The 22,210-nt window shown below is 38.2% G+C and overlaps 1 protein-coding gene across 1 annotated transcript in view; it reads right to left on the bottom strand.

Moving 5' to 3' along the window:
• Positions 1–206: 206 nt before the first annotated feature.
• Positions 207–22,210, bottom strand: part of ALG5 (ALG5 dolichyl-phosphate beta-glucosyltransferase) — a 52,536-nt gene continuing 30,532 nt past the window's right edge. The window contains 5 exon segments of the mRNA XM_033235096.1: positions 207–495; positions 2,975–3,060; positions 14,639–14,771; positions 14,774–14,789; positions 21,311–21,370. Of these exon segments, the coding sequence (XP_033090987.1) occupies positions 380–495; positions 2,975–3,060; positions 14,639–14,771; positions 14,774–14,789; positions 21,311–21,370 (411 nt within the window). The 3' untranslated portion in view covers positions 207–379.

Below are 22,210 nucleotides of genomic sequence, written 5' to 3'. Positions count from 1 at the left end.
TACATTTATACCCTAGCTTTATTTTTAAATCTCTGAAAACTGTTACATGATTGTAGTTTCTATTTAAGTTCATGAGAGTTATGCAGGTACTTTAGGGTAAGAATCACTTCTGTCTACAAAAATTATGTTTCTCAGAATTATAATGATAATAAAGCTAAATAAGCAAAAGAAAATCTGACTTTTAAAATAAACATCTTTTAAAAACCATTTATATCCAAAGAGATATACAATTTTTTACTTATGGGAAATTACTTCTTTAAAATTATCAAAAGGCAGACAATGACAGGAAGTTGATTCCAGCTTTACTTAAAATTTTAGTTTCAAATGAAATGAAATGTGACACTGACGCATATGAACACAACTGAAGACTGCAAACAACCTAATTCATTTTCCGAGTTTGCTCAAACCTCCAGGCTCCAGTCATATATCGAAGTCGTATAAAAAGTAGGTCTTTGCCCATTTGTAGCCAGCTCCAAAATGGAACTAATTTAGAACCTGCAATTTAAAAATAATTAAAAACAAATTAGCTGAAATAAACTCAGCAGAAAACATACAGTTTAAAGTCTACATGTTGTGAGCCTTTAGCACCTTAATTTTTTTAAAATCATAGACCAAAAAGTTAAACAATTTCAGAGCTGGAGTGGAGTGGTTTTCTCTAAAAACAATAACAGAACATTTTGAAGTGAAATAAAACTTGAAAGGATCTAAACAGTGAAAATTTCATACGGCTCTACTATAGAAAGAAGGGACTGCCTATGGTGAGAGCTCTAGAAAAGTCTAATAAAACTACTCACTGAGTGCTCATTACTGAAAATAATTACATATGAAACAAGTAAAGATACAGCATAACAGATAAATATGATTATTTCTACATAAATCCAATCTTAATGATACAAAATAAAGCCTATGATCAGACTTAAGATAATTTTGTCCAGACCTCTTTGTCTCAGGCTACACAAGAACACCAGCCTAATTAAATATCTGATCCACACGTATCACAGCAGATTCTTTGTTTATTTGAGACAAGATCTTGCTCTGTCACCCAGGCTGTAGTGCAGTGACACGATTATGGCTCACTGTAACCTTCCTTGACCTCCCAGGCTCAAACAATCCAGTCATCCTACACCAGCCTCCCCAGTAGCTGGGAGTACCGAGGCACGCACTACACCTGCCTAATTTTACAATTTTTTTTTTTATAGAGATGAGGTCTCACTATGTTGCTCAGGCTGGTCTCAAACTCCTAGGCTCAAGTGATCCTCCCACCTTGGGCTCCCAAAGTGCTGGGATTACAGGCATGAGTGACCGTGCCCGGCCACAGCAGATTCTTATAACCATTACTTATAGTATATTACCTGCAGATAAAGAAGTATCAGGAGGAAGGTTTAACATTTCATTATCATTTTAATTACACTTTGTATTTAAAGAAGACCTTTTTCACTGCTCTGAATTTATATAACAGCTTTCTTCTGAAAATATTACCACCAAAGCACTGTAGAGATACTGTTTATCAGGGCCAAATATTATCTTCATCCCACAAACGAGGAAGTTGAGGTACCTACAGTTCATATTACAATACAACTATCTCTGTAATGCAAATAAGCAAATGACTAAATATAAAATGGACTTTTACTTTTCCCTACCTCATCTTCCCATAGAGTCTATGTTGGCCAAAGATCAACACAGATCAACAGAGTTGATCATGATACCCCTGAGTGATCCTTTTATCTGCTTCCCAATCCCCTTTGATTCTAGGCAGCAACTGTGGCGATGAGCTAAGATTTTGTAAACTCAGTTTGGTTCAGCAAGACATAAAGAGGTTTGAATTCATTCTAGACCATAGAGTTTGTATAATCTCGAGACTGGTTCTTAATCTTTTTCTGTCCCTAAACATCTGAGGTTACAGAGCAATAATGGTTTACTACAACAAGGACTCTCACCAGAGGAGGTGGACTTTGAAAAAGTCTCCAGTGGATTATGTTAACTGCTCCCACACTGTGAGTTAATTTAGGTTCATTCTAAGGTAAGGAGAAAACTAGAACATGTTTAAAATTCTATGCAGCCAGAGCTGTCTAAGCCTTTTAAAATAGGAATTAATTAAGATTTATGATAGATTTCAAGTTATTATAGAGTTGGGATCTTTATATTTTTGGATATATGTACAGATACAGTTTTAAAATGGCTCTGAATTGACTGTGGACATTTGGAGTAAAAACACTTTTATTTATTTATTTTTAATTTTTCAGATGGAGTTTCATGCTTGTTGCCCAGGCGGGAGTGCAATGGTGCGATCTTGACTCACTGCAACCTTTGCCTCCCGGGTTCAAGCAATTCTCCTGCCTCAGACTCCTGAGTAGCTGGGATTACAGGCACCTGCCACCATGCCCGGCCATTTTTTGGTAATTTTTGGTAGAGACCGGGCTTTACTATGTTGGCCAGGCTGGTCTGGAACTCCTGACCTCAGGTGATCCACCCACCTTGGTCTCCAAAACTGCTGAGATTACAGGAATGAGGCATGGTGCCCGGCCATAAAAAAAACTTTTATTTCTTATTTAGCTTTGCATAGTGGTTTGCAGGTACCTAATTAATAGCCACCTAGTGATAAAAAAATATATAGGAAATGGTGATGCAAAAAACAAATTTATCTATCTCAAAAGACTATCAACCTTCTAACTTCAGATCACCATGACTTTGTCTATTGTAGGAAGTTTTATTGAAGTGTCTTAGACAAGGTAGTAGGCCTACTGAAGGTCCCATGAACAGACAAAATATATACAAGGCAGCAAGCCAGATGGAAGGTTATTAGTAGGTAATACACTCCTTGGACCCGGATCTTTGAGTCAAGACAGCTGAGAAGGGCTTGATGAGGGGAGCAAGGAGAACATTAAAGCCAGCTGACTTTACTAGACAACTGTATTGTCTGATATCTCTCCCTTTGTCTCACTCAAGACAGTCATACAATAAACAATATACTCACCTTCAATTTCTGTCCAGTTGACAGCAATTTCTGCTACTGGAATTTTAAAGCACTGTGCTATGTACAGTAGTTCTACATCAAATGCCCTAAAATAGAAAATATATTGATATTTATTTTTAAAGACAAATAGAACACAACTATATCTCTACCTTGGCATGTTTTAAAGAAGCTTACATGGCAGATATAAACCTTATACCATGAACCTGAAGATCACATTCACAGAAGTCAAATAATTCAAGGCTGAGTAGTTCAGAAGTTTCAAGTCAAATATGATAATTTAGAATATCACTGCATAACATTGTATCTCTATCACAACTCAGAAACTCACAGAGGTAAAACTAGCCTCATGGATTCCAAGAAAAAATTTAATCCTGGAAAATTTCAAGATTGATGGTTTTCAATCCTAACCTTAACTAGACTAGCTCAAGGTAAAGAACTGACATTTTCACCTGATTCAGAGAGCTGATAAAACAAAACTCAGACGCTCTAGTTGAGATTGTTTTGCATTACTTTAGAGTGGTTGCCTATTTTCTTCTGCCATCAGAGGATCAAGATTACTTTTCCAATGCAGTGTGCCCAGGGCCTGCCTTGTCTTTTCTGTTCCCCTTCCCTGTGGTGTCCTGGACAATATAATATTGGTAACTGTTCAAAGTAAAAAGCTACTGTGGACTAGTCTGAAATACTCTTTGGGTATAACTAATGCATACACAGGAATCTGATATATTGTCTTAGTTGTCCTAATTAGTGCCATTGCACTAATACTGTTAAAACCATTTCCAGTCTAAATCTCCAGTGCATCCTTCCTTCCACTTAGGAAAGGTCTTTCTTAAAGTCTCTTTTCAGTCAGTGCCTTGGTCAAACCTGCTGTCCTTAAAGGTTCTGAATCCTGACTCATAACTTTTCCTGGATTCTGCTTACAAAATTTATCTGAACCAGTTGCTTCTCTCACTGGCATTAAAGCTCAGGAAGAAAAGCACCACTACCTGTTAAATCTTCTTCATCGTCATTTTTTAAACTGTCTAAAGTCCTTGACTGTTTTGCTTTCATCCATGAGTCAGTCCCCACTTTCTAGGCTGCACAGAGCACAGTTCAAACTTCTAGGGCTTGGTTGTAAAACATTATTAATACAGACAAGAAAATGCCTAAAGTCCACTTATATTTGATTTCTCCAATCCCAGACAACTTGAATTTGGGAGTTTTTTTTTTTTTTGGCTACAATACCATCATCATCCATTAGGTAAATAGTTTAAATTCCAAGTATTTGGATAATTCAATATGAAAACTATTTTTTAAAACAATGCTTTTTCTTATGCAAACAAAATATTTAGTTAAGATGATAAAATGATTTACAAAAGTGGGTTGTAGTTTAAAACTTTCGTCACCTAGAATTGTGATACTCATGAAAAAAGAAACAATTTCAATATTAAGCCTGCTGCTTAACGCTTAACTTTCCTTTTAACACGAAAACAAAATATTAGCTAGTGGGCTGAGTTAGTTCAAATGATACCTGATAAGCTGAACCAGATTATTATGTATTATTTCTAAGGATATCAGTATATAGCTAGTGACTTACCAAATACACAAAACAATTAGTAAAAAAGAGTGGGGTGGTTAACTGAAATCACTTTGTATTAAAAAAAAAAAAAATACCCTAGACCAAAAGGGTTTTTTGGTTTTATCTTAAACGGGGTCTTACTCTGTCACCCAGGCTGGAATGCAGTGGCGCAATCAGGGCTCACTGCAGCCTCAACCTCCCCGGGCTTAGGTGACCCTCCCACCTTTGCCTCCCGAACATCTGGGAGCACAGGCCCAGATATTCCTTACTAGTCCTACAATTTTATCTTCTCTCTTCTAGTTTTCTTCTTTTGAGATTTCCTCAATTTTATTATCTAGCCCTCTTTCTGAATTTTCATCTCTGTGCCACCATGCCTGGCTAATTTTTGTATTTTTTGTACAGAAGGGGTTTCATTATGTATCCCAGGTCTTGAATTCCTGGGCTCAAATGATCCACTTGGCTTGGCCTCCCAAAGCCCTGAGATTACAGGCTTGAGCCACTGTGCTCGACCCAAAATTAAATTACATCTTTCTCCTCTCTCAAACATTTTAGAAGACATAAAGATATTTATTACACATAGAAAAAAATGCAGCTCATATCACCATATTTTAAGTGTCTACTCTGTTACCTAAGCAAACATTTTAACTAAAATACCAAGTACTTCTATATAGAAGCTTATGTTATTAGAGGGAAACAGTATAAGAGTTATTCTCCAACTAAGATGCCTCATTTGTTTATGCAAATATGGGTTGGGCTGAGCCACTGTGTTTTCTTTTCTTACTCAGTTCCTGGTACAGCTGTTATCTCACTAACAGATTCCTAAAGGACAAAAAGTATGCTAAGACCCTGTTAAACCCAGCAGATGGACATGAACCCCACTGCTGCCTCCTGCAGCCCTACCAAAATTAAAGCAACAATATGGAATAAACAATGGGAGGAGATGATAAAAAAAAAAAAAAAAAAAAAAAAACTTGGAAGTTGTAGGGAACATGGACAAGAGCAGAGGGAGAAGGGTGCCACAGAGCACCCCAGAGGCTCAGGCACTGAAGGCCCAAATGATATCTTCAGGTGAAGACACAAGTGGGGCTGCAAGTTGGACTCACTGAACATCTAAGATTTTCCTTCCCCTCATGCCTTTTCTCTGTTGATTCTGTGAATGCTACAGCCAGGCTCAGAGCTCCTAGGCAGGAGATGGAAGGACTCCACTTTCATGAAAATGACCTGTCCAAAAGACAATGACAGTTGGGACTTTCTCACATGTGGCTCTGCTGGTTTAACCTGTAGTGAAATTTATCAATCAGAGGCTCTGCACATGGACACAGCTTCTATGGAGTGTTTTAGTGCTATACTGTAGACGTGAAGAATGAGTCATAAAAAGAAACATAAAAAATCAGAGGCAACAGAAACAATGCAGGTAAAGAAAATGACAAAGTTTTACATAAGATATTCAGAGGAGGGAAAGGAATTATTCCACCCTGGAGACATGGGATTAGTCAAGTGCCTTCCCTCTAATTCCCCATCCCTAGACACATCCTGGGAAGGACCCTACCCAGTCATTTTATCTACCCCAACCGCGGTTAAAGTGGCTGGAGTGGAGTCTTGGATACATCACACTCGAGTCAAACCCTGGATACTGCCAAAAGAACCTGAAAATCCAGGAGACAACGCTAGCTATTCCTGTGAACTTCTAGAGGATCTGCACCTGCTCTTCAAGCAACAACCGTGAGGAAAGTAACTAGAATGGCAGATCCCCAATCCCCATGGCCCTCCCTTGTCATATTTTTCTTTTTACTGTTCTCTTCCTTGCACGCTCACTGCACCTCCTCCATGCCGCTGTACTACCAGTAGCTCCCCTTACCAAAAGCTTCTATGGAGAATGCAGCTTCCCGGAAATATGGATGCCCCAATGTATAGGAGTTTTTCTAAAGGAAACCCTCCTTTCACCGCCCACACCCATATGCCCCTGCACTTCAGGCCACACATTTCAATCCCTGTATCTTTAACCTCCTTGTTAAGTTTGTCTCTTCCAGAATTGAAGCTGTAAAACTACAAATGGTTCTTCCAATGGAGCCCCAGATGCAGTCCATGACTAAGATCTACCACGGACCCCTGGACCGGCCTGCTAGCCCATGCTCCATTGTTGATGACATCGAAGGCACCCCTCCAGAGGAAGTCTCAACTGCATGACCCCTACTACGCCCCAATTCAGAAAGAAGCAGTTAGAGTGGTCATCTCCCCAACAGCACTTGGGTTTTCCTGTTGAGAGTGGGGACTGAGAGACAGGACTAGCTGGATTTCCTAGGCCAACTAAAAATTCCTAAGCCTAGCTGGGAAAGGTGAGCACACCTACCTTTAAACATGGGGCTTGAAACTCAGCTCACACCCAACCAGTTAGTAAAGAGGCTCACTAAAATACAAATTCGGCTAAAGCAGGAGGTAAAGAAGTAGTCAAATCATATATCGCCTGAGAGCACAGTGGGAGGGACAGTGATCAGGATATAAACCCAGGCATTCGAGCAGGGAGCGGCAACCCCTTTGGGTCCCCTCCCATTGTATGGGAGCTCTGTTTTCACTCTATTAAATCTTGCAACTGCAAAAGAAAAAAAAAAAGAAATATTATTCAGCCTTAAAAAAAGAATTCTGTCATTTGTGACATGGATGGAATTGGAGAGTATTATGCTAAGTTACGCTAAGTGAAATAAGCATCAGACCCAGAAAGACAAATGTTGCATATCCTTTCACTTTTATGTGGAATCTAAAGCCATCAAATTCATAGAAGCAGAGAGTAGAATGGTAGAATGGTAATTTCCTGAGGCTGGGTGGGAAGATGGGGAGATGATGGTCAAAGGGTACAAAGCCTCAGATGGGGAATAAGGGTTTTTTTGGAAATCTATTATACAATGTAGTGATTATAGTTAATAATAATGTGTTGTACACTTCAAAATTGCTAAGAAAGTAAATTTCAAATGTTCCCACCAAAAAAAAAGGATGTACATTAATTAGCTTGATTTAATTATGCCACATTGTATTCATAAATCATAACATCACTTTGTATCCTATAAACATATGCAACTATAATTTGTCAATTTACAAAAAAAAGAAGGATCTACTCAGTACTCAACAAAAAGGATGAAAAAGAACTACATTAAGTCCTAGAATTATAATATTTCAAAACACTGTAGAGAAAAAGCTTCCAAAAGGGGGTGGAAACAACATGTGAAGAGTCAAGATTCAGAATTGGACTCCGTCACAGAAGCATGGAGTGCCAAAGACAATACAGGAATGTTTCCAGAATTCTGAGGAAAAATTTCCATTTTGAATAGTTATAATCCTTTCCTACCTAACTATAAAACGAATATGAAGGTAGAATCAATTTTTTTTTCACATGCAAGGAATCAAAAAGTTTCTCATATTTTTAGAAAGTTAATAGGGGAATGTGCTCTACTAAAACAGGGGTATAAATAAGGAAATGGAGATAGAGGATGGAGCAAGCTGTATCACAGGCCAGAGAGCAAGCAGAAAGACAGGAGCTGACTGAGATGTCTCCAATGCAAATGAAGAAATGCAGAATCTGTGTTTAAACACAGTGAGGGATAATTATACTCTTGAGAGCCTGCACATGAGTAAGTACAGATCTACAGTGAAGTCAAGCAAACAAAAACCCCAAACATTTATTACCTTCAGGAAAACAAAAAGTAGTACAAGAAAGGTAATATAATCATGCTGCACTCAAATGTGAATTATCTTCACACAGCTATGACAATCAATACTGACAATAAATAATTATTTAAAAACTGTATTTGGAGTTTACATGTGGAGGGTATACAGAACTTGAAGAGAATTTTAGTTCTTTTTTTTTTTTTTTTTTTGAGACGGAGTCTGGCTCTGTTGCCCAGGCTGGAGTGCAGTGGCCTGATCTCAGCTCACTGCAAGCTCCGCCTCCCGGGTTTACGCCATTCTCCTGCCTCAGCCTCCCGAGTAGCTGGGACTACAGGCGCCTGCCACCTCGCCCAGCTAGTTTTTTGTATTTTTTTTGTTTTTAGTAGAGATGGGGTTTCACCATGTTAGCCAGGATGGTCTCGATCTCCTGACCTAGTGATTCGCCCGTCTCGGCCTCCCAAAGTGCTGGGATTACAGGCTTGAGCCACCGCACCCGGTCCAGAATTTTAGTTCTTAGCATCTGTTTCCTATTTTGGAAATTAATTTCTAAAACTGAACATTTGAGAAATAGCTATGCAGATCCATTATTCTGAACATAAATGCAAATACCACAAAGAAATAGCAAAAAACAGCTGAAAGTGGCCACAGCTATGGAGTAGAAATTGGGGCAAGGAATTACTATTCTAAGCCTGGAACTATTTAATATATAAAATTGTAACACTGATTAAAAATAAAAAGTATTCATTGATTAAAAATAAATGTTTAAAATATAAAAATAAAAAGTTAAATTAAAATGAAAATATAAAATAAAAATTATTTTTATTTTTAAAAATAAAATTAAAAATAAAAAGTATTTAAAAATAAAAAGTATTTATTGAAGCAAAGTTCATTTCAAAGAAAAACACATATATATATTATTATTGAGACAGGGTCTTGTTCTGTCACCCAGGCTGGAGTGCAGTGGTGCAATCAAGTGCTCACTGCAGCCTTGACCTCAGGGCTCAGGCTATCCTCCTGCCTCAGCCTCCTGGATAGCTGGGATTATGGGCATGTGCCACCACGCCTAACTAATAATTTTTTTTTTTTTTTTTAGGTGGAGTTGTGCCTGCAATCTCCACTTCCCAGGTTCAAGTGATTCTTCTGCCTCAGTGCCCTGAGTAGCTAGGATTTCAGGTGTCCACCACCGTGCCCAGTTAATTTTTGTATTTTTTTTTGTAGTGATGGGGGTCGGCCGTGTTGGCCCAGGCTTGTCTTGAACTCCTGGGCTCAAATGATCTGCCCACCTCACCCTCCCAAAGTGCTAGGATTACAGGTATGAACCACTACACCTGGCCCAAGTATTTTAACTTCCATAAATGGAAAGAATTTAGGTGAAGTACGGCTCTGAAGATGAAGCTATATACACAGTTGGTTCTCCACATCCATGGGTTCCACGTTCGCAAATTCAACCAATCATGGATTGAAAATATTAAAAAATAAACAGTAAAAAACCACAATAAAAAAATACAAATAAAATATATAAGCTGAGTGCAGTGGCTCATGCCTGTAATCTCAGCACTTTGGGAGGCTGAGGTGGGAGGATCACGTGAGCTCAGGATTTCGAGACCAGCCTGTCAATGTGGCAAACTCTGTCTCTACAAAAAAAATACACAAATTAGCTGGGCGTGGTGGCATGCACCTATAGTCCCAGCTACTCGGGAGGCTGAGGTGGGAGGATTGCCTAAGGCCAGAAGGCAGAGGCTGCAGTGAACCGTGTTCACTCCAGCCTGAGTGACATGAGACTCTGTCTCCAAAACACTAACAACAAAAAACAAACATACAGTACAACTATTTACATAGCACTTACCTCGTATGAGGTATAAATAACCTAGAGATGATTTAAAGTATATGAGAGGATATGCGTAGATTATACGCAAAGGCTACACCATTTTATAGCAAAGACTTGAGCATCTGGACAGATTTTGGTATCTGTGGGTGATGGTCCTAGAAGTAATTCACTGTGGATACCAAGGGACAACTGTATATATATACATATATATACACACATACACACACACACACACACACACACGTCCTAGAAGTAATTCACTGTGGATACCAAGGGACAACTGTATATATATACATATATATACACACACACACACACACACACACACACACACATATATATGTATCTGAATTTGAAGGCCAAATTTACATAAAACATTATAATCTATTTTTATATTTAACGTACCCATTTTATTTATATTAATATTTGAATATATATACTTAACATACCTATACTCAATTCTGCAGTTCTGAATCCAAAGAGACACTGAAAGTCTTTTTTTGAGACAGTCTCACTCTGTCACCCAGACTGGAGTGCAGCAGTGTGATCTCAGCTCACTGCAACCTCTGCCTCCCGGGTTCAAGCAATTCTCCTGCCTCAGCCTCCCAAGTAGCTGGGATTATAGGCACCCGCCACCACGCTTGGCTAATTTTTAAAAATTTATTTTTAGTAGAGACGGGGTTTCACCATTTTGGCCAGGCTGGTCTTGAACTCCTGACCTCAAGTGATCCACCCACCTCGGCCTCCCAACGTGCTAGGATTACAGGCGTGAGCCACCGTGCCCAGCTGATAGCGACAGTCTTAACTTTAGGTATACTCCTTCACAGATTTCTAATACCTAGAAACTATTTGATTTCAGTTTCTTAAAAATTCTGAGAAAAATTTCAATGAATCCTTTGGAAAAAATAGTCAAATGTAAAAGGTGACATTTGGAAATAAGGCACAGATGTACAACTTGGTTTCTGTAACTTATATTGTTCTTGAGTCTTGATTTAAAGTGCAGGAACAGAAACGTTTAAATAAAAACCACCGATGACATATTATTGTGGTGAAGGGTATACTGCTCATTAAGCTGATACATGAATACTTGGTGGTTCTCCTTTAGAGGCACCAAATAAACATAATGTAACCTAAAGACAAATGTGAGCAGTTAAAATTTTAAGTGATTTTTTTAAGAGATTTTTTAAAGATTTTTTTCCCAAAAAAAAAAAGGAAAAAAAACAGAGACAGGTTTCACCACATTGCCCATGCTGGTCTCAAATTCCTGGACTCAATCAATCCACCTGCCTCAGCCTCCCAAAGTGCTAGGATTACCAGTGTGAGCCACCATGCCCAGCCATTAAGTGAGGTCAATCTTATGTCAATTAACACCAAAATAAATAAAAGGCTTGCATGTAACATTAACACTAAAAAAAGAAAAAAAACCCCAATAATGTTTTTTAACTTAACCCCACAAGAACTGCTGTCTAATACAATAGCCCCTTGGCACATGAGGATACTAAGCACTTGAAATGTGGCCCAGTCTGAATTGAGTTGTGCTGTAAATTTGACTATATAGTACAAAGAAAATAATGTAAAATATTTCAACTGTTTTCATACAGATTGCATGGTGATATGACAATATCTTGGAAATATATTGGATAACAAGTAAATCTCATCGGTGGCTTTTTACTTTAAGAGACAGGATTTCACCCTGTTGCCTAGGCTAAAGTACAGTGGTGCAGTCATAGCTCACTACAGCCTAAACTTCTGGGCTTATGAGGTCCTCCTGCCTCAGTCTCCTGAATGGCTGGGACTACAGACACACACACCACCACACCCAGCTAATTAAAAAAAATTTTTTTTCGAGAGACAGGGTCTTGCTATGTTTTCCAGGGTAGTCTTGAACTCCCAGCCTCAAGTGGTCCTCCCCACCTTGGCCTCCCAAAGAATTGGGATTACAGGCATGAGTCATCTTTTTACTTTTTAAATGTAGCTAATAGAAAATTTGAAATTACATATATGCCTTGCCTCTGTCTCATTTCTATTAAACAATGCTGCCCTACAATAATCCTGACAGGGAAACTTCATGATTTTTAAGTTATCAATCCTAACCTTTTATATATTTCAACAAAAACAAAAGATCCTCAACAATGAAAAATAGTATTCCCAATTTCTAAATTCTTCCTTTCAAACTACAAAGAACCTGCATCTCTGACCCTCATCCTGGAGGCAATAGCTGACTGAAAAATAGCTAATGCAGACAGAGGGCTTTACTTCTAGAGTTGTTTCTTAAATTAGATTTTCTGATTTCGGAGTCTATTAACTATCAGTTTATTTTATTTTTCAACATAATAAAAACACATCTAAATTTGACAACTAAGGTACACTACTTAAAATGTTTTAATCTAGGAAAAAAAGATTTAAAAAAGTCTGAACGATAATTCTGAAAGTACATTTTTAAAAGTAGTATTTTGGGGGTTATACGGCATATATTTCTAGGAAGACAACAGGTCTTTGAAAACAGATGCACAAAAGTTGTAGAGTATAAAAATGGACACATGCTGGCATAATCATGCAGATACACAACAGGATTCACAAAGAACCCATGACTAAGTATTAGTTCTTTCAACAGTATTTACTGGGTACCTACCATGTGCCAGGCATGATATTAGATAGTGGGATATACTAATAAGTAAAATTAAATGTGACTCTTGCTCTCATGGAGAAAGATTATGGTTTAATTGAGAAAAATAAACATTAAGTAATTACACAAATGTAAGAAAAACTATAAATGTCATAGGTGCTACGAATACAGCACATGGTACTGCAACAGGGTATAATTAGGGGCACCTAAGCTAATTATATTCTATTTAGAGAGTGAGGGCAGGCTACCCTAAGGAAGATCTGAAGGAGAAGGTGAGAAGGGGCTTAGTTAGAAAAGAGTCTGCATGTGGAGGAGACACAGGTGGGGCGAGACTAAAGACCATGGGAAGCCCATGAAGAATTATAAGCAGAAGAGGTGCATATGATTGATTACACTTAAGTTTGCAAAGACCTTGTGGGCTACAGCATGGTAGTCTGGAGAAGGATGGTGTTCTGGATGGCGGTGGTGGAGATGGAGAGAAATGGGGGAAGATAAACAACAGGCCCTGTCATGGATTGGATATACGCATATGGAGAATGTCAGGGCTCATGTCAGGGTTTCAGCTTCTGTGCGGCAGTGCTAGCCACCTGTATCTCCAGTATATTTCGAAAGAGAGTCAGAAGTATCAAATGCTGCTGATGGGTTAAGTGTGACAAGTGATTGGCCGGGCGCGGTGGCTCAAGCCTGTAATCCCAGCACTTTGGGAGGCCGAGACGGGCGGATCACGAGGTCAGGAGATCGAGACCATCCTGGCTAACACGGTGAAACCCCGTCTCTACTAAAAATACAAAAAACTAGCCGGGCGAGGTGGCGGGCGCCTGTGGTCCCAGCTACTCGGGAGGCTGAGGCAGGAGAATGGCGTGAACCCGGGAGGCGGAGCTTGCAGTGAGCTGAGATCCGGCCACTGCACTCCAGACCGGGCGACAGAGCAAGACTCCGTCTCAAAAAAAAAAAAAAAAAAAAAAAAAAAGTGTGACAAGTGATCATTTACCATGACCACTAGCTTCAATGACATAGAGGTGGCTAGATGTTAAGATGAAGGAGACCGGGTGTGGTAGCTCACGTCTGTAATCCCAGCACTTTGGTTGGATTACCTGAGGTCAGGAGTTCAAGACCAGCCTGGCCAACATGGTGAAACCCAATCTCTAGTAAAAAACACAAAAACTAGCGGGGTGTGGTGGCGCCCACCTATAATCCCAGCTACTTGGGAGGCTGAGGCAGGAGAATCACTTGAATCCAGGAGGCAGAGGTTGCAGTGAGTGGAGATTGTGCCACTGCACTCCAGCCTGGGTGACAAGAGCTAAACTCCATCTCAAAAAAAAAAAAAAAAAAAAAAAGGATGAGGAATGGGAGAAAATCCATATGAAGAAGGTGGGGTGAAGAGTGAGTGGGAAGCAAGAAAACAAAGCCAGTGAATACAAACTACTTTTTCAAGAGAAGGTTGCTTGTGAAGGAGACAGGGGCTAGAGCTGGAAGGGCACAGCAGGGTCAATGGAGGGTTCTGGGAAATATGTGATGGAGGGGAAAAGGCTGAATACCCAAGAGATGAAATACATGGACAGGATTACGTTTTGACAAGGTAGAAGGAGATGTAGAGGTCAAAAGATCGGTCTTAGAAAAGACACATCATCTCCTGTAGAAGGAAGAAAAGAGAAAATGGGTGCCCTATTCTGATATTTCTGAGCTTTTCCTCTTTTCTTCAAAGGAAATAAAAAAGGAAGTCTAAGGAAAAAAAAATGTTTTCAGGCCATTCAATTTCTACTGTCTACAATTAGGGTGAACACACATAAGTTTATACCATATTGTTGGGTTTGCATATTTTCAAAATAAGATCCAACTCAGGAAAAGTATAAAGGCAAGATCAAGTTTACATACATTAGTGTCAATTTTGTTTAAATCTACATGTTCATTATAAATATACAGGGCTGTTTATCATTACCTAGAATGATGGCTGGGTAATAAGACAGACTGGATACATTCCAGTCAGAAACCTACCATCGTTCAACGTGTAGCGATGAAAACGTCTGCGAAGCTGCTTCTCGAGTAAATAATTTGAACCCACACTGTGTGTCCCTGATTCCTTTGACACAAAGGAACCACACCAGAAAGTGGAACCCATACATGAGAGAGTACGGAAGTAAGAACGCTGAAAACAAAGACAAAATATAAATGACTTTTCTATTCATCTGTAAAGGAGACACTGAAAACACCTGGTTGTAGACAGCTGTATTTTAATATTTAATTGACTGGTAGATCTTACATAAGAATACCACTGTTCCATGAGCTTCACCAACAAAGTACATTAAAGAAAGAGCACGGATGGCTGGGCGCGGTGGCTCAAGCCTGTAATCCCAGCACTTTGGGAGGCCGAGACGGGTGGATCACGAGGTCAGGAGATCGAGACCATCCTGGCTAACACGGTGAAACCCTGTCTCTACTAAAAAATACAAAAAACTAGCCGGGTGAGGTGGCGGGCGCCTGTAGTCCCAGCTACTCGGGAGGCTGAGGCAGGAGAATGGCATGAACCTGAGAGGAGGAGCTTGCAGTGAGCTGAGATCCGGCCACTGCACTCCAGCCTGGGCGACAGAGCAAGACTCCGTCTCAAAAAAAAAAAAAAAAAAAGAAACAGCATGGATGCCTACTTCTTGGAGCAGAGCAGAGGCACTAGGAAGCAGTTACTCATTTCCTGGAGGTTGAGTCAGACAAGAAAAATCACAAGACTGTGAGTGGCCAGGGCTTTAGCCTACCAGGAGAAACAGGTTAGGGGCTGCTGTGAGCAAGGAGAACATCTTGTTGACTTACATATTTTACGCTGCTTTGCCCCACTTATATTTCAGTTTCAAAAAAGATGTCAGCTTCCAGGATGTATTGACAAAACAAAACACAGATATAAGCCTGCAGATGATACTTAACTAATGAGAATATTGACGGAGGACATAGAGTAGAGTATCAGGAAGGTTATGGACTAGAAAGGAGTTTGAAACAAACACCTGGTCTTTCTAAATATGCCAGAGATCTAATTAAATACATTTAAAATATTGAGTTCTTTAATACTTTGGATACTAAAATTAAGTAGGTTTTAATCCCATCTGAAGTTTCACTATTGTTATTGCTTAATTTTATTAGTAGTAACAATATTCCATTATTCATAAAACATTGCACACTTTAAAACATAAGAACATAAGATTATTATCATTGTATTCCAGACTTTCATATTTAAGATTTAATAAAAGATAGGATCTTTTTAAAAAATAAAATAACAAAATATTTTTTTAGAGACAGAGACGCCTTCTGTTGTCTAGCCTAGAGTCCAGTGGTGTGGTCATGGCTCACTGCAGTCTCAAATTCCTGGGCTCAAGTGATCCTCCTGCCTCAACCTACAGAACAGCTGGGATCACAGGCGTGTGCTACTACACCCAGATCCTTTAAGACAGGATCTTTTAAAAGGTTCCTTAGTTAAGACAAGAGACTCAAGTAATGATGCATTATGTACATAAGCAACCTATTAAGAGTCTGTAAGAACATTTAATATTTCATACTATAGGATAAAGGTCCCTTCCTCCTTTTGGCTTTTGCTTTTCAAAATCATAATTTTTATTATCATTCTTCCTTTGCATGGCTTTTTCTATCATCATCAAATAGAACCACAGTGGAACAGAATAACACAGAAAAAGCACCAAATCAGGCCAGGTGTGGTGGCTCACATCTATAATCCCAGCACTTTGGGAGGCTGAGGCAGGTGGATTGCCTGAGGTCACGAGTTCAAGACCAGCCTGGCCAACATGGTGAAACCCCGTCTCTTCTAAAAATAAAAAATTAGCCAGGTGTAGTGGCACACACCTGTAGTCCCAGCTACTCAGGAGGCTGAGGCAGGAGAATTGCTTGAACTTGGGAGGTGGGTTTGCAATGAGCCGAGATGGCGCCACTTGTACCCTAGCCTGGGTGACAGAGTGAGACTCCAACTCAAAAAGAAAAAGAAAAGAAAAAGCACCAAACTGAGCAGGCCTATATGTGAATCCTGGCTCCATTACTGATTAGCAGGGTGACCTTGAACAAGTTACTTCAACCCTCTAAATCCATTTCCTCACTGATAAAATGAGAATAATGCCTACCTCACAAAGTTATTATAAGGATTAAATGAGATTATTTTAAAGAACATAGCCAAATGTTTGGCACAGAAAATAACAGGAACTCAATAATGTTTTTCATAAAGGAAGAAAGCTTGAAAGCTTACTTTACTCTCCTGACCACAATTTTACTTATGTATTAAATAGGGCAGGAAGGAAAGGAAGAATAAAATACTTATCTATAAGGTAAAACAAACTTTTAAAAATGATCTAGCACTTCTCATTTATCATCTAGAATCATTAGTTATGGTTTGATGTAAATATGTCTTACCTCTCTAAGTAGATGGGGCAGAAACCTCATCTTAAAATACTTTAGGAATCTCACAACAGCTGGCTCAGTGCCTTCCATATAAAATACTTCCAATAAATACTGGTTGACTGATTAAACCTCCAAAAGAGCACTAATGCTTAGGAAAGGAACAAACAGAAATTGAAAGATAGAAAAATAAAAGTTAAAGGTAGAATAACAATACCTATAAATTATTCTCCTTGAGTGATTTTAATGTGATTTGAGTGAGCTTATTTGTTAGCAAATAAAATTATTCATGACTGCTTTTGCTTGGATGTTACTAGAGAATTTTTGTATGTTTTAGGATAATGGCTATTTTTTTAAAAAGCAGAAAAATGCAGAGTTCACATGAAGTCCTTAAGTTATTTGATTTCTAACATATTTAAAAGCTTAACAAGGTTAGTCACAAACAAGACAATCTTGTTTTTATTTTTAGAACTTTGCAAAATATCTTAAAATTTAGAAGATACCTAAAATATAGTATAGACTTACTTAGTTAAGTGAAGCTACTAAAAGAGAATAGGCTTATATGATCTTCTGAAATGGCCATTTAAAACATTAAGGAAAACAATTTTAACTGTTTCAGTGTTAACGCTAATATCTTCAATGTTTATAAAATGTAAACAAGAAGTTAATTCGGGTGAAATTTAAAGCTGACTGCTAATTTCATTATCTTAAAATAAGAAGTTCAAAGAGGTCCCAGGACTTAAGCAAAGACTCTTTAAACAAAAACTAAAAACATTAAATAACCACTAATGGATTCTATTTTTGAATCCTTTTAAAATGATAAATTCAGGATTAGCCAGGCAGTATATAAACATTACGTTGTACAGAACACATGGGAATATAAGCACTTTTAAGGATGATACAAGACTCCATCAGGGCAGTGTCATGTTTGTCTTCCAAGGGAGCAGTAAAAGAGGTGGTAGAATAATTGAGAAACGTAGAAAAATATCAAGGAAAGATGTTTCTGAACATTATGCAATAAGCTACTGAAGTTGTCATTTGTTATCCTGATTAATTCTTTTATAATTTTCTCATTCTCCACAGATTGATCACCATGCAAGGGTTTATATTACTGACAGCACATGAAGGGGAATGGAAAGCCAGGCTGCCGTTTTCTGGACATGAGGCAGATGCATGTCTTGTGCCTCTTGGAGACAACCTTTTATGAGACAGGTATGGTTCTGTAAGAATAGGCTGGACTTGAACAAGCCTACTGAGCAGCAGTTGTCACAGCATCTGCAGCAGACAACCAATGATCTCTAGTGAGTATCACAGGTTATCCTTTCTTTCTACAGAATGGCAGCCAATTCTGTGGGAACCAAGAGCACTCAATCAAACACTAGATTTTAGAGATGAAAGAATGGATGGATGGAGACAAGATAAATTATAAATCTGTGGTTCCTGCGATTGATCCCTTGATACCTGGCTAAGAGCAGTCAGTACTAGGTAAAAGATTTAGATCAAAGCATAGTCTCATTTAAATACCAGTGTATTTCTAGGAAAAATTCAGAGTTTTCAACCATTCCAATTTCTAAGTGAAAAGAATTTACACCATGAAAAACAAAACTAAAACACATGGCTCCTTTCTACAGCCACCACTAACAAATACAAGGATTATCCCTTGCCTGTATTACTCACTAGCTCCTAAGGCTGTCTTTGGCTATCTATTTCTCCAAACTGTCTTTTTTGCTATACCAGGTAGATTATCCTTTTTCATCTAATTAATATTTAAAAAAAAAAAAAAAGAAAAAAAATTTACTTACAAAACCATTAAATTAGTTTGGTCTATTTTCATTAGCTGTTTTTGTGTGCAAAAACAAATTTTTATTTTATTTTGAGGAGGTGTCTTATTCTGTCCAGCCAAGCTGGAGTGCAGTGGCCTGATCTCAGTTCACCGGCAACCTCTGCCTCCCGGGTTCAAGCGATTCTCCTGCCCAGCCTCCCAAGTAGCTGGGATCACAGGTGCGTGCCACCACACCTAGCTAATTTTTACATTATTAGTAGAGACAGGGTTTTACCACGTTGGCTAGGCTGGTCTCAAACTCCTGACCTCAGGTGATCTGCCCGCCTCAGCCTCCCAAAGTGCTGGATTACAGGTGTGAGCCACTGTGTCTGGCCTATTTGTTATTTCAACACAGATAATTGTATTTATAATATCACACTATTTTTTACAAACAACCTAATATTTCAGGTTTTATCCCATGTTATTAAATAGTTTCCATTATCATCAGCTTTACTGGCTGCACATTTAATCTAGGCCTATAGCTGTATTTCCTATTGTGGGAATTTAGTATTTAATAGTTTCTACTACAATTTTATATCTATCTATATATATACTATTTTATAAGTATACATATATGCTATTTTATAATTATACACATATATATATAATGTGCTGAACATCTTAGACACATTTCTTTTTCTTATCCCCTGTGCATTGGTAAATTGATGAAGTTGGATTAATTCTAAGCTCTCTTCCCATTTTAAATACCTACAAGTGTGCTATTCTCTATGGTTAACAGATTAACCTTTTTTAGTGAGAATCTCTAGGACACATAGAATACTAGACTACGTGCTAGTAAAACAATTACTTCTACAAAAAAGAGAAGGGGCTAGGCGTGGTGGCTCACACCTGTACCCAGCACTTCGGGAGGCCAAGGAGGGCAGATGACGAGGTCAGGAGTTCAAGACCAAATGGCGAAACTGTCTCTACTAAAAATACAAAAATTAGCTGGGTGTGGTGGTGCATGCCTGTAATCCCAGCTACTAGGGAGGCTGAGGCAGGAGAATAGCTTGAATGCAGGAGATAGAGGCTGCAGTGAGCTGAGACTGCACCACTGCACTCCAGCTTGGGTGACAGAGCTAGACTACTGCGTCTCAAAAAAAAAAAAAAAAAAAAAAAGAAGGTCGGGCATGGTGGTGGCTCATGCCTGTAATCCCAGCACTTTGGGAGGCCAAGGCAGGTGGCTCACCTAAGGTCAGGAGTTTGAGACCAGCTTGGCCAACATGGTGAAACCCCTTCTACTAAAAATACAAAAATTAGCCAGGCATGATGGCGGGCGCCTGTAATCTCAGCTTCTCGGGAGACTGAGGCAGGAGAATCGCTTGAACCTGGGAGGCAGAGGTTGCAGTGAGCCGAGACTGCACCACTGCTCTCCATCCTGGGTGACAGAGCGAGACTCTGTCTCAAAAATAAATAAATAAAAAATAAAAAGAGAGTATGGGCTTCCGTACTTCAATACAATCCTTAAAAGGTTTTGTCACTGTGTCATCAATGTATCTTTTTTAAAAATTAAAATTTCTACATATCTCTCTTCTGAATCACTGGGGGAAAGGTTCAACCTTTTATTCCACTGGTTCTCAAAGCCTCGTGTGCATAAGAGTGACCTGGGAAATTGTTACTCTAGTTTTTCTAGCATAATCTACAAAATGAAAAATTAAACATCTTTAGTGACATTTTTATACCCTAAAAAGGCAGTTGCAAACTTGTCAAATTTCACAGCATAGTGTTTTTCTAAGAGGAATGAGGTTAAAAAAAAATTTAAACTCTGAATAAAACTCAAAACAAAGCACTTAACTGTGCCAATGTTAGAAAAAAATAAAGGCAAGTTGATTGGTTAAAAAATGCATCATTTATGCCGGGTACAGTGGCTCACACCTGTAATCCTAGCACTTTGGGAGGCCGAGGCAGGCAGATTACCTGAGCTCAGGAGTTCAAGACCAGGCTGGGCAACACAGTGAAACCCTGTCTCTACTAAAATACAAAATCATAGCCAGGTGTGGCGGTGTGTGCTTGTAGTCCCAGCTACTCGGGAGGCTGAGGCAGAATAACTGCTTGAACTCGGGAAGTGGAGGTTGCACAGTGAGCTGAGATCACGCCACTGCACTCCAGCCTGGGCAACAGAGGGAGACTCCGTCTCAAAAAAAAAAAGAAAAAAGCATAATTTAGAAGTTTGTTTTATAACTGAACAGATTCTCTTTATCTTAAAAATATATTAAAAAGAACTGCTTGCATCCTAAGGCAAAGTGAAGTCCACATCCTCTTGTATACTCTTAAAAAAAAATCAGTTCTAAAATGTGCCAATCCTTCATAAGCTTTCCACAATTAAAACATTATTTTCTTTTGAAAGGAACCTCATGTTTAAGAGATTAGACAGAAAAGCCAATTTCTTGCCAAATATATATGTAAAAAAGGAAATAAAAGCCAATTAATTGGCTGTCCCATGCCAATTAATGAAGTCTCACCTGGGCAATTGATTCTTTTTCCAGATGAGCTCGAGATCCACATGCTATAGCCATTTGATTCTGAGGAAAAAAGCAGAGATAGTTTTTCAATATTTAAATATCACTAATAAAAATATTTATTTTCAATGAGAATGTCAGTTTTAGAAACTGATTTTTAAAAAGTTGACATTAAAAATCTTTTAAAGGTTTACTGAAGAGATCAGAATATGTACAACTTTGAGAAACCTAATCATACTAAGAGGACACTAAATTTTTCTTAAATAGGGCTAAATATAAGGGGCATGCATTATGTTAAAATTCATAACTTTAAATGATATTTTCTGTGTGAAAATACTATATTATTTGAGAGAAAAATTAGTGGCATGAGAAAGAAAAGAGTTATCTGTAGATGACATAATTATATACCTTGAAAATCAAAGACTAGCAACTGAAAAACTATATTAGAATAAAATAATTTTAAAAGATGAGTAGTCACAAAATGAATATATATATACAAAACTTTAGACGTCACATGTACAAACAGTAATCACAAGATATAATCGAAGACAGCATTTATAACATCAATAAAAATGAAAAACCTAGAAATAAAGTTTATAAGAAATGTAGAAAATTTAGACAAGATCTAAATAAAGGAAACACATAAATGCTAACAAGGAAAACAAAAGAATTAAACATACAGAAGGTCTTGTCATGATGGATGAGAGGATATAGTAACAGCATTAAAAAGTCAATGCTTCCTAAATTAATACCAATAAAAATACCAAAATGATTTTTCATTGAACTAGACAAGCTGATTTTAGAGTTACCATTAAAAAAAAAAAGTCCTTGTTAGTATAGTTGTGAGAAAATAAAACATTTTTTAAAAGAGAAGCAAAAATAAGAAAAGAGCTAGGAAAATTC

The sequence above is a fragment of the Trachypithecus francoisi genome, unplaced genomic scaffold (genome assembly GCF_009764315.1).
Source record: "Trachypithecus francoisi isolate TF-2019V2 unplaced genomic scaffold, Tfra_2.0 Contig01461, whole genome shotgun sequence".
Taxonomy (NCBI): Eukaryota; Metazoa; Chordata; class Mammalia; order Primates; family Cercopithecidae; genus Trachypithecus; species Trachypithecus francoisi.
Note: the sequence above shows the minus strand (reverse complement) of the source record. Positions and strands in the feature narration are given on the sequence as shown.